Source organism: Nilaparvata lugens, chromosome X (assembly GCF_014356525.2).
Source record: "Nilaparvata lugens isolate BPH chromosome X, ASM1435652v1, whole genome shotgun sequence".
NCBI lineage: Eukaryota > Metazoa > Arthropoda > Insecta > Hemiptera > Delphacidae > Nilaparvata > Nilaparvata lugens.
In genome coordinates this window covers 10,263,293-10,275,985 of record NC_052518.1, presented here as the reverse complement: position 1 = coordinate 10,275,985, position 12,693 = coordinate 10,263,293, and the positions used below count along the sequence as shown (strand labels likewise).

The 12,693-nt window shown below is 34.8% G+C and overlaps 2 protein-coding genes across 3 annotated transcripts in view; one reads left to right on the top strand and one right to left on the bottom strand.

Moving 5' to 3' along the window:
- Positions 1–535: 535 nt before the first annotated feature.
- The window catches only part of LOC111043398, a 169,936-nt gene continuing 157,778 nt past the window's right edge, over positions 536–12,693 (top strand). Inside the window, exon 1 of one of the 2 annotated variants that reach the window (XM_039442385.1) lies at positions 536–940. In XM_039442385.1, coding sequence (XP_039298319.1) covers positions 897–940 — 44 coding nt within the window. In that variant the 5' untranslated portion in view covers positions 536–896. The remainder of the gene's footprint in view (positions 941–12,693) is intronic. The other variant, XM_039442386.1, reaches the window with a different exon arrangement.
- On the bottom strand, positions 2,390–5,844 carry LOC120354768. Its single transcript, XM_039442384.1, has 3 exons — positions 4,981–5,844; positions 4,467–4,667; positions 2,390–4,330 (listed from the first exon to the last, which is right to left on the bottom strand). The coding sequence occupies exons 1-3, from the start codon at positions 5,188–5,190 to the stop codon at positions 2,672–2,674; spliced, it is 2,070 nt and encodes a 689-aa protein (XP_039298318.1). The 5' UTR covers positions 5,191–5,844; the 3' UTR covers positions 2,390–2,671.

Genomic DNA, 12,693 nt, shown 5'->3' with positions numbered 1-12,693 from the left:
TACATATAGCCTACGTAGTTATCTTAGATGATCTAGGCCAACTGACTATTCTTGTGAAAACTATGAGTATTTTTATTCGATTCCGATATATTCCACAAGAGTCAGTATCGTAGAATCGTAGACTCTAGTCCAACTGACTAGACATATGAGAACTTGGGTATTTCTATTTATTTCTGATAACTACCACAATAGTCAGTTGATCACCCTCACCTCTATCACTACACAAAAAGTCAAGTCATTATATCTATCCCACTGGCTCAGATTTTGATTATCTCCGGAAGAGATAGGCATTGTTCCAGTACAATGGTTGGTGAAGTATGATGGATGATAGATTTTTTGTGGCTCTCCAGTGTGAGGAATGTCTGTCTCTTGTCTACGGATACCATCATCACGTAGAAGTGCGACAGAGCTGAACCGTATGTAAATGAGAGAACCTTGGGATGAGTCGTCCTGGTGTTGGTGGGTGGGGGGGATACAAGACACAGGAGAAAGAGTGAGTGAAAGCAGGTTTTTGTTGCTGTACCCCTTCTCCCGCGATGATGCTAGACTGCAAGAAAGTATAGTCACCTCTTGCCGTGCTGTTGGTAGAGGAACGAACTCTTCACCCGTCATAGTCTCTCTTCCAGCACTGGCTAAAGCATGCATCTTTAGTCGGAATGAACTAGTGAAACACGTTAGTGGCAGCAAATTCAGCCACTCTGACTCTACCAAGACATGTGCAGTTACTCAGTTATCGGGAATGGATTAAGACCCGCTTTGGATTAAAAGTCCACCAAGTTCTAGTTACCAATCCGTTACCTTCCTTGGTTTTTTTAAAGCCTGACAACAAGTTCCTCGTACTTCCGGACCATCTTGCTAAAGTGTTGTGATATCGAAAATTACACCTGATTCATACAATGGTGCAGTCAACGTTTACACAAGAAAGGAGCCATTTCTCAAGGTAGGTTTTGTGAATTTTCCCTATTTTATTACAGTTATAATAGTCTAAAACAATAATGCATTATTCTAGTAGAATTTTCACTATACCATAAAGTGAGTATAGAATGTAATGAAATTAAAACACACTTTTATCGTCAAGTTCTACAGTTTAAGTCAAATTTTACAGTGACTTAGTCGAATTCTTAGTATAGAATGTAACATTCTATACTAGATGTATACATACAGTACTCTCTATCAATAACAAAGGGGAAAATGCAAAGCAAAAGTTATGTCATGCCTCTTTTCAACAAAAATGAGAATGGTTGAAGTTGATGTACACTTCATTACAATCATGCATTATTATAAACATAATTCTATACTAGAGTGCTACATTCTATTTTCACTGATACCATAGCGTCAATCATTCATATTTTCTGTTGAAAAGGCCATCACTCAGAGTATGTGAAGCATTTGTTTTCTTTGTTTATCAATATAGAGTCTGTTTCATACAGAGTCTGTGTTTATGAAGCTCAATCTTTCTTATTTATGTTGAAAAGAGGCATCACATGAGTTTTGTTTTGCATTTTCCCCTTTGTTATTGATAGAGAGTAGTTGAATGACAGTTATACTAAAACATTGTAGTGGGGTATAAAAGCTCAATTATTCTTACATTCGTTGGTGCAAAAATTACTAAAGAATCAAATACAACAATATCTCTACACCCTGAAGTAACGAGTTTAAATGATATAATATAGTAACTATAGCCTAATATTTCATTCAAACTGTTGGAGAAAGAATTAACACAGTACAGATTGTATGAGATCAATTTTTTTAGAATCACACTGCAGCAACACTTAAGAATACTACAATAAATTAAAAATGTTAATACAAAAAACTAGTATTGTGGAAATATAAATTATGTCATAGTGGATCAATACAAATATATTTAGATTCATAACGTAGAAAATTCTAGTTTTAGCTTTGTCTAAAAATTTGAGGATGATAAAATTATTGTTTGAGCTCAAAATGTCTCAACAGAGGTAGACCTAATGAGCAATTATGTATGGGAGGAAACGAAGGTGAGGGAACTTGGAAGAATATTTTGAAGATAGTTGATTTCTCAATTATTAGGAAAGAACCATTCTTCAATTTGTGCTTCAACTAGAATTTTTTAACATCATAGATATAAGAGCAAAGTGTCATGTGAAATTCATAAAATTGAGATTATCAGGGTGTCAAGTATGAATAATTAGTTGATGATAAACTGGAAAATGAACAAACAAAAAAATCGAGCAAGAACAGAGAAAATATTAATGTTTCATTATAGGGTAGACCGGGGCAAGTTTACACACATTTTTTTTCATGAATTTTCTAATTTTTTTGTTATGACTTGAGTTATTTCAAATGTTGTTATCCTGTAGAGCTGTTATTAAAGTAAAGATTTTTGTATTCCGTTTTTCTCTTTGTTCTCATTTTGGCCAAGAATTTTTTTTTTTTCAAGTCCAAGTCAGGTGCACAAACTTGCCCCGGGCCGGGGCAAGTTTACGCATCAAGCGGGGAACATTTACGCATGTTATAAGGCATACAAATAAATGAGAAAAATCAATCTTTTATCAAATAAAAATATTTATTTATACTTCAAACCACAGTTTTAAAATAAAAATTAAGAAAATTAACGACAATATAGGCTACAGTATGTGATAAATAAAAAATAAATGGGTTTTCCAACTGAAAACATGAAATTTTTAGCCTATTAATCTTCATCGTCGCTGTTGCAGTTTCTGCAAATGAAAAATGAAGTGTCTTCTGCTATACACTTGTCATGAGCCCACTTTTTACATCGGAGACATTGAACCCATTCCTGACCTTTTTTAGACTGTTTAAATGGCTTCAAGCAATAAATGCACAAACAGTTTTCATCTTCACTATCTGAATCCTGGTTTATTTTCAGTTTGCTGAGGTGGACCAATTTTTTTCCTTTTTTAGTTGTTCTCCTGATTTTTTCTTTGCTGCTGTTACCTTCTTCTTCTGTTTCCATAGAAACCAATAAATCTCTAACTAACTTCTTCTTCTTGTTTTCTTGTATCTTAATTTTTTTCTTCTTTGATTCCTCCTGTTCTTGCCTGAGGGCTTCTTTAACTGGGGTATCAGTTAAAATTGCAGACTTCCTCTTTTTCCTTCCTTTATTAGTGCCAAGCCTTGGTCCTGCCTTTTGAAATGGCCTCAGTTCTTCTGGTGTGGGGTAGTCCTTTTGTGCAGAAGTGGAAGCCCTTGGGCTACTGGGCGAAGTATTTAGCAAGTCTACTTGTGCTGAAGTGGAAGGCCTGGGGCTACTGATCAAAATATTGATAGGACCTGAAGCGTTCGTAGTCATATTAGTAGTTGATGTAGTTTCTGGTCTATCAGTTACATATGAAGGCATGAAATCAGCATCAGAAAATACAAATCTGTTAAGAGGGTGAATCCCAGTCACTTTGAATCCAGCCATAATGTTTGCTGGAGTAGCTGCTACATGTAAAGTTGATGCCAAAATTGATGGAATGTCATGAATAGTCATTGGGCGTTTGTTACTAGCCATCCAAGAATCACATGCAGTGTTTATATATTTTTTGAGGGGCCCAAAAACACTGCGGTCTAGAGGCTGCAGTTTGTGGCTGCAGTGAGGCGGGAATGATAGCAAAGTTACCCCATTCTCTTTGAAGTAATCTAATAGATCTGCTGATAAATGAGACTCATGATTGTCTAAAATCAGGAGACACGGATTCTCAATAGAACACCTGACATGGGTCACAAAATGCTTTGCAAATTTTAAAAAGTTTTTTTCCATCATCCATCCTGACGGGTTGGCATCTCCAGCACAGCCAACAGGACCATCTCTCAGAAAGTGTTCTTTGAAGTTAACCCTAGGGAAAATAATGAATGGAGGGATGAATGTCCCAGCAGCACTCACTGCAAGGGCCACTGTTACTAGAGTTCCCCTTTCAGCTGAAGTCATTTTCCCTATTTGCCGAAACCCTTTGCGTCCTATGACTCTGTCTGGCTTCTGAACCGTCGTCACACCTGTCTCATCAACATTCCAAATGTCAGCAGGACCAACCTTAAGTCTATTTATAGCTGTTGTCAAATTGTCAAAAAAAGCTGACACATTGGTTCTATTAAAACTTGTGGCTCGAGCTAAGCTCGTTGCTTGAGGGGCCCTAATTGAGAGTGTCCTATTCCGTTTTAGGAACAAAGTTAGCCAATCAGGTCCTGCCATTCCATTGTCGGTCCAAGACTGAGGGATTTTTCTGCCGCAGGCTACTGCATATGTATAAGCAAATCGTCTTACTTCCTTAGGTGAAAGGCCAAAATAAATATCAGAAGCTTTCAGAAGATATTCCACTAGCAACTTTTCTTGGTTTGGCTCGAACACCTGAACAAAAAAAAAACAATACAAATTTAATAGCGCAGGCTATTGTAGGCCTATTATTTTTTATTATAGGCTTAAATTTAGGAATTTTTGCCTATTAGCACCTGACCACCCCCCCCCCCCACTGTAATTTACTTACATTAAGATGTTTGGAGTATCCAAATTGCACCAGTCCAAGAGTTGGTGGGACTTCTCTCACTGTTGGGGCATCTGGTGGTAGTGGAGCCTCTTGCACTGGTGGGGCCTCTGCCGCTGGTGGGGACACTGATGCTTGTGGAGTCTCTGGCGCTGGTGGGGCCTCTGGCACTGGTGGGGTCTCTAGTGCTGGTGGTGCCTCAACCTGCAAAATTTCATTCTTATATAAAGTAGGCCTAATAAGAAACATGCATGGTTTAGTTAAAAAAACACTTTTTTCTTCTTAAAACATTCAATTAATAGCCCATTTCCAGATTTATTATGGGATTAGTTACCCATAAGTAGTTATTACCCATAGTGTTAGTTATTAAGTTATTAGGTAAGTAGGCCTATGTTTGTAAGGGTGTTGAATATGTGTTAACTGTTGAATTTGTATTTAGTAAGCTAATTAGATATCATAATGTGTTAAAGGAAATTGCATAGTAGCCTATTATGATAGGCCTAATTATTCAACTCACATTTACATTTTCCATCTGTGTTTTCAGGTCTTCGTTGGTCAAATTAGCCCATTTTTTGCAATAATTTCCAACAGTTTTATCATTCAATCCAAAGAGTTTGGCAGTTCCTCGTATGGTGTTTTGCCCAAGTCTTACTTGAAGCACAGCCCTTTTCATTACATTTATGTCCAGCTTGGCTCTATCAGTTTTGCAAACGTAATTTCTTACCATCTGAAAAATAAAGAAAATTCATTAAAGGATGAAAATTATGTCAATAGAATGAAAGGCTAACACATATGAGGGCTGAACTACGCTCATTGTAAGCTATAACATACAAATCTGTAGTCTATATAACTGAAGAATGATTCAATCATAGGCCTACTCGTCAACTAGTTTTTCAAAGAAAAAAGTATTGGCACTTGATGAACAGAAATTCACCTCATCAAAACCTTAGAAATCGCGAATAAAAAATACAAAACATCCGATAAATCTGTGTTGCTTCTAATTTAGGCCACAAAATGTAGTTTTCTGTATTTTCTTATGACAACAACCTTGCAAAAGCCAACTTCAATTCAAATATTAGGTATATATTTTAGGTAAGTAAATATTTTGTCATTATGAAGTACAAAGGAAGGATGTAGGCTAACGTAATTAATCATTGCATAATAATTAAGCGGATCTTAACAGCCTGAAAAGGTTCAGGGGAACGTTTACGCACGAAACACAGTTCGTAAACGTTCCCCGATGTCAATTCGTAAACATGCCCCATCGCCATGTTTGAATTTATTGTCAACGTGCAGCAAAAACTGATAACAGTTCGGTTTGAACAAACACAGTTCTCGAAAGAGGATGAAATCCTGCTTATGTTCACGTATTAGTTTGCCCTTAACTATGTATTATAAGCTGACAACATCTATGTGTTTTTATTTCATCAGTTTCAATTTTCTTAATGAGAATGATCGATTATTGATAATTTGCAGAAATAAGACAAGATATAATGTTGATAGAATGAAATAATTCGGTTTTTTATTACATGTGGATTGCCCGCAAGTTTTATGACAGAAGGATTAAGTAAGGATTTCCACTATCTGACTGAACTGCCATTTACGGGAGCGAATTCAGTATATTCCAAATAAAATTATTCTATAATACCACTACTTGTTAACTTCCCTTCAAACAAAGATCGACTGATAGTGAATTATATCCCGTTAAACTTGCACAACATAATCTACAATATGATATTGTTGAAAATATAATATTAGTACTGGTTACTAAGTTTACCAATTACTAAGTTACTAAAACTATAGTCTTAGTAATATAATCTATAGTAATATGGTATAGTAATGTATTCCATAGGCTACTTCATCATCACGATAATTTTTGGTAGCATATTTATTACATTCTTTACTAGAAAACAATAGATTAGTCCACCTAATGACCAGTCACATCGATTTCTAGCTGATTTTGATTTATTCAACGAGTGAGTTCATTTTGGCTAAATAGAGGTGAAGTTTCCAAATCAGTCAACAAATTTCCAAATTTCTTCCACAATAAAATTTGGGAGAGGAATAGCACAAGGTTACTTTATTTTTTCCTCTCCCTGTCATTTTAATGATGTACTTATTGTATTAATCAATTCCTCCAAGTCCAGAGCTCAGTCAACGAATTTCCAGATTTCTTGCACAATAAAATTTGGGAGAGGAATAGCACAAGGTTACTTTATTTTTTCTCTCCCTATTATTTTAATGATGTACTTATTGTATGAATAAAGAATAAAGCACCCATTCATTGAGTAGAGTTTATTCCATTTCTATTCATTCAATTCCATTTTTTTAAGTTAGCCTTTGAGTAAAAAAAATTGCATTAGACTAAAAAATAGAGACAACATTTGAATAAAGAGATGAAAGGAGACAATTTCAGTTCATTTTCAGTAGATTACAACATATTTTGTTTAAATATAATATTAAATCCTAGAGATAAACTTAAAAGCCTAAGAATAAAATTTTTGAAACTCCCAAGGACTGGTTGGACATGCGTAGGCTATACACATCCCAGGTGAGTCATTCTCAATGAAGCTAATACACTCAAAAAATACCAGTATAACGTAAATATTGTGCAAATTTCGTTCACAAAACCAAATCATATTACACTGCAATGGTATTTTGTTGATCCTGTGTATAAAACCTCAACTTTTCCAGTCGTTTTTTCTGTATGGAAATCACGTCCAGTCACTCTGTCACCAAAGAACGTTATAGGAGACCATTTCAAACTCTTTGATAAATCCTGTGGTCAATCCACATGTGCACTATCACCTTATCTTCAAATTCATCATGTGCAACTGATTCCTGTCAAGTTATTACTAACTTATTCAATTGAAACCGGTTTTGATTAATGAGTCAGTTTGATGATTCTGGGAAGTGCTAATGAAAGTTTGGAAGAGATGAAAGCTTTCCAATGAGAAATTAAAATGCAAATGTTTTTCACTCTATCTTTCTGATTGTGTTCAAAAAGATTGGAACTGTCACAGCCTATTAATGATTTAAATTGATCACAAATACTGAAACCTCTCTCTCAAACCAATGGACTTCCTTGAATTATTAGAAACCCAAAAAAATGTCGGCAGTAGTCATTTTAAACACTGCTGACCTTTTGTGAGAGGACACTGCTGACCTTAAATGAAAAATACTCATTCAAAACATTCGTTTGTAATATGAATATTGATTATCAAACCATAAATCCATAATATGTTATGTTATAATGAAATATAATATTATGTTATCAATGAGAGCTTCTTCCACTGGAAATGTCATTTACTTTCGGCTAGAAGTTGCTGCAAATGATAAAAAGAACTAAAGAAAAAAAAGGAAACACTCTTATTTATGCACTAATTATATCACCAAGACCGAAATTAGAAGCTTTACTATTTGTAAGTAGTTACATTGAAAGGAAAAACATATTCTCCTCAAATCTTAGGATTCACTTCCTTCTTTATTTTTTTAAGTGTTCTCTGTCTCAATAAATTATTGATAAGGGTGAAGCAGAAGTTGAAAAAGAGTTGTGATATGTGTATTCCATCAATTGGAATTTTTCTGACTTTGGAAGGATAATTTGATTTTATGGACCTTCCAAAGCTCCATTACTTTTAAGAAACTAGATTCTTGTTATCTGTGGCTATAGCCTATTCATTGGGTCACTTTTACCACAAACTTCATCTCAAACAATGAATGTGTTATGCTATAGAATAGGTTGAACAGCTATAATGTCGAAACACGTGTTTGTTGATCAACTCTGCGAATTGTAGGTGGAGACATTCTGCTACCTTCTTTTGTTACCTTCATTTTTTGAAGCCAGCAAATTCTAGCTCAATCAACGAATATGTTTAGCTATAAAATAGTTATAGTTCGAACAATTATTATGAAGTTGAAAGATACTTTTGATAAACTATGCGAATAGTAGGTGGAAACACGTTACTACCTTGTTTTTGTTACCTTCATTTTGTTTGAAGATGGTCACCAAATTCTTCAAAGCTGGAGTAGCGATCTTGGCCTAACTGCCGACTGCGAGATGCTATTAGACAAATCTACACAATCCATTTATTTATTCTATTGTAACACTTGCACAAATCGTAAACAATGATTAGAAGGGGACAACATACTAAACCCAAAACTGTCCCTATCCCGAATTTTTTATTAATTAATCATGTATTCAGATGAGGCGTTCCAGTCGCATACAGCTCGGAAGTCCCGTGTGTGGTTGTCAGCTGACAGACTGCTGTTGTTGCAGACAGCAGACACCAACACACGTACACAGACGGTAATCTCAGCTGATCAAACAAGCTGCATGCGTTGAATACGTTCCATGCAAATCTGGATTTTGAGCAGTTCAAATAAGCTGCATGCTTCTCATTCATGACTGTTTTGGGCAGTCAACAGTCATCAGTTACTCCTGTTAGTTACTGCTATTACTGGTTTTAGTTACTGCTGTTATAAGTTCTGTTAGGAGCGCCAACTAAGAAACCAGTCTCTACCGTATTTTCTTTCCTTCTTCCATCAAGATTACAAATTAAGTGAAAGTTTGAAGCTCTTACAGGCATCACCTTAGATCATTCGTGGTAATTTCTGGTGTTATTCCAAGCGATTTAATAAACGATTTGTAATTAATCTTAATATTATGAAAGTTACTACGCCTGTCCAAGCTATCAATCCTACGCAAACCAGAAAATCTTACAGGAAGAAACGATTAAGATTAAAAATTTAATCCAGAGACAAAGTGACAAGTCACAAGGCTGCGCTAACCGATGTTTTGTCATTGTTGAGTGTTGATGAATTTCATCTTTATGTCAGTGTATAACGGTATAGTCAGAAAATCATCACTTGAATAATGTATAAACTCATTTAAAATAATTCAATCTCTCTTATATTTGTCAGGAAAAATATGCAATAGCCTAGTATGCAAAAAGGGAGTAATTTTCAATATTCACTATTGAATACACTGTGAAAGAATAGACAGTAGTTTGTGTGGAGGAGACGGCCGAAGGAGGGAAATGCCAACCCTTATATGATTGGGAAAAGGCTGAGCAAAAAAGAAGACAGTAGAGTACAAGTCATTTTAATAAAATATTAATAATATGTTATGTACATTCCCATCGATTCCATGCAGCATCCTATAATTCACATACCGTGGATGTGACTTATATTTGACTTTGACTATTATACTCATACTAGCAGGTAACCCGTGCTCCGCAAGGGTCTATTATTTAAAACTTGACAAATTGAAAACTTGACCAAGTGGAATCTTGAAGATTTGAAATATGCTTGGACCCGTCTTTGGTTGATATTTATTAGGAATCTATATGCAGAATTTCAAGTTAATCAGTCCAATAGTTTAGACAAGATGATGCGTCAACTTCAAACATAATTTCCTATCCCGTACGTATATGAGCTAGTTCTTTCCTTTAATATAGTATAGATGGGCTTATATTTGTTTATTTTCCATTCATCATTCCTTGAAAAAGTTGTTCCTGAAAAAAGCTGCATGTATTCGCTTGTATATTACTGAATTACAAACGTGCAGGAGACTTCTTGCTCTCAATGAGCCCATATTTATTTATTCACTTCGAAATAAAGCAATACAACAATATACAAAAGCAATACAATAGCGTATGTGAATGAGAAACGAAATTATTCCATCTTAGAATCGGTTCTCATAATTGCACTGAACAAATCAAACCTCCAATGGCATTGTGCTGCTAGATTTTGATAGCATTCAACTAGGGAATCGACAAATCGACGTTCCTGATAAGGGCAGCCTTTCAATATGAACAAATATTCTCCATAAGAAACATTACAAATTCTACATAATTCTTCGCTATCCTATGCTAGGATTTTCAAAAGAAGTCATTTCATGGAATATAATGATATATCATGGCATAATATAACTTGTGATAAAACATGATTTGGAATTGATGATAGGATGATTTATTTTTATAAAAGAATTCTCCGTGAAAATCATTAAACTTACTGAGCATTCTGATACTGTAATGATTCCACAAATGATTTTTTCAAGGAAGTCTGTCAAGACTACTTTTTGAAACCTGTCGTGTAATATGGAATTTACAAAGGAGTTGAGATTGACTTGAATCTTACTGTACCTTATAAGTTTTCATGAGATCCCAGATATCTTCAAGATTCTTAGATTTTTCAAGTTAATTCAGCTTCAAGGCCTTGTCTCTAGTACGAGAAACATTAGAAACATCATGAACCAATCAATGCTGTATATAAAGTTACAACAAAATTTCTTCAATTTTATGCATCCTGTAATCTTTTCCCTGAAGTAATACATCAATTTTCTATTACATCACTAAATAAAAATCTCTTTTCACGACAAAAGCAAGGAAATTCTCTTGCTCTGAATATTACGCGATTTTTCTTTCAAGGAAACAGACTAAAATTTTGATAACCCAACAATGTTCACCGCAATCAGTGTGTGAGCTGACTTCATGGTAGGGACTTGGCACACAAGTATAAGCATTCAAGCTGTGTAAACAATCGATGCTATATTCACATGGTAGAAAATTGGTTGGGTTAAGTGAAAGTGAATGCAGTGAGCTCTATCTCCATCTCTTTCTTGGATTATGGCGCTCTCCTCTTTCTGGAGTTCTCTTAAAACCATCGCTATTTTATGTCACGCAATGGTTCTCTCTTCAGTCGTGTGTTCTCATCTCCCTCACACCTCTCACTATTGTCATCCTTGTCTTTCTCAAGTCAACACCTATCTTCTCCCACAAACAAAGACAAGAGAAGGGATCACAAAAGACAAATGTTTTTGGTAAAACTTTTATTTAAAGCTTGAAATCAAATGGTTTTTCAATGTGAGGGAGAGAAACATAACAGTGTATCATTTTTTCAACTGTTAACTGTTGAGTACCTTAAGTTCTCATTTCATCTGACTCCAAGTAGAAGCCAGCGACGGAAGAAGATATTAAAGGTGACTAATCTGATTCAACTGGAACCTTACCACTGTATCATATGAATAAGAAGTGAATATTGAGTACGACTGTATCATGTGATAAAGAATCAATATTGAGTAGCATAATGGGTAAGGAGGTTTGCGAATAAATTTATCATTCACCCGCTACCAGTCACATAAAATTCAATACGAGCATTTTATAAAATGTTAAATTCGATTTACAACCGATGTACTCGATTGACCCAAGTTCAATATAAAGATATCATTTGTGTTATCATAATCAAAGGGTTCTACATTATTTACTGAAAAATCAATGTACTTTTATACAAGTATTCGTGTTTAGTTAGTTTCGTGTTAGTTTACCCATAGAAAGTTCAAAGATCTTGTGAGACCAGACTCTCCCTGATAGTACTCCTAGATATATTTGCTGTGGAATCTAATGATGTCGATGTTTTGGTTCATTGGAAATTGAGATAACATTTGGGCACATAAAGTTTTGGGTGGAGTAAAAGCTTGAACTTCGAGGGAAACATGATGAGTTGTTTCAAGCATTCAATTTATTTATTTATAGATCACAAAACGTTGTTATAGATTGATCCATCCACCCATCAAGACAAGTATACGCTGTATACCCATACGCATGCAATATACGGTAATTAAATAACACTTAGTCAAACGACGAAAAATAACTAAAATTGCGCAATTTAAGATAACAAAGTATGATTTTAAAGTGTCGACCTAGAAGTCACCGGTTCCCTTCCCATTCACAAGTTGGTAATAGTAAACTGAACTATTCGATACTACTAAATACTATTTCTATGAATGATGGCAAGCTGGATTCCCTCATTCCAGTATCAGTATAAGTCTCCGGTTCAGTAAAAGAAATCCCTTGTATTCTAATGGGATTTTCAGACTCAGCACGGCCAAAAGATTTGGCTTTATTTCTTACAATTTTTCTATTATTCTTGTTAATGTTTATTCTTATTCCATTTTTATTTTCTCTTGATCCTCATCAATTAGCCTATTATTTCTTATTACTTTCCAATTATTTATTAAATTATATAGATTTTTCCAGTTTGCAGTAAATTACTGCTTTTGCTATTTCAATTTTGATGTACGTTTGGAAATTCAATTGTAACATGTTATGCAATATTTTGTTGCAAAAAGCATCAACCTGGCAACACTTTTTGTCCTAATAGATAAATAAATTATAACTCATGGTAATCATATTCTCACTGTACTGGACACATGTTCAGCCATATTGAT

Excerpts from the sequence above, each read along its gene's own strand:
- LOC120354768 (XM_039442384.1), bottom strand. The coding sequence starts at position 5,190 with ATGGTAAGAAATTACGTTTGCAAAACTGATAGAGCCAAGCTGGACATA. Across the intron at positions 4,668-4,980 it reads CACAGATGGAAAATGTAAAT|GTTGAGGCACCACCAGCACT; the intron begins GTGAGTTGAATA and ends GAAATTTTGCAG. Across the intron at positions 4,331-4,466 it reads GATACTCCAAACATCTTAAT|GTGTTCGAGCCAAACCAAGA; the intron begins GTAAGTAAATTA and ends TTTTTTGTTCAG.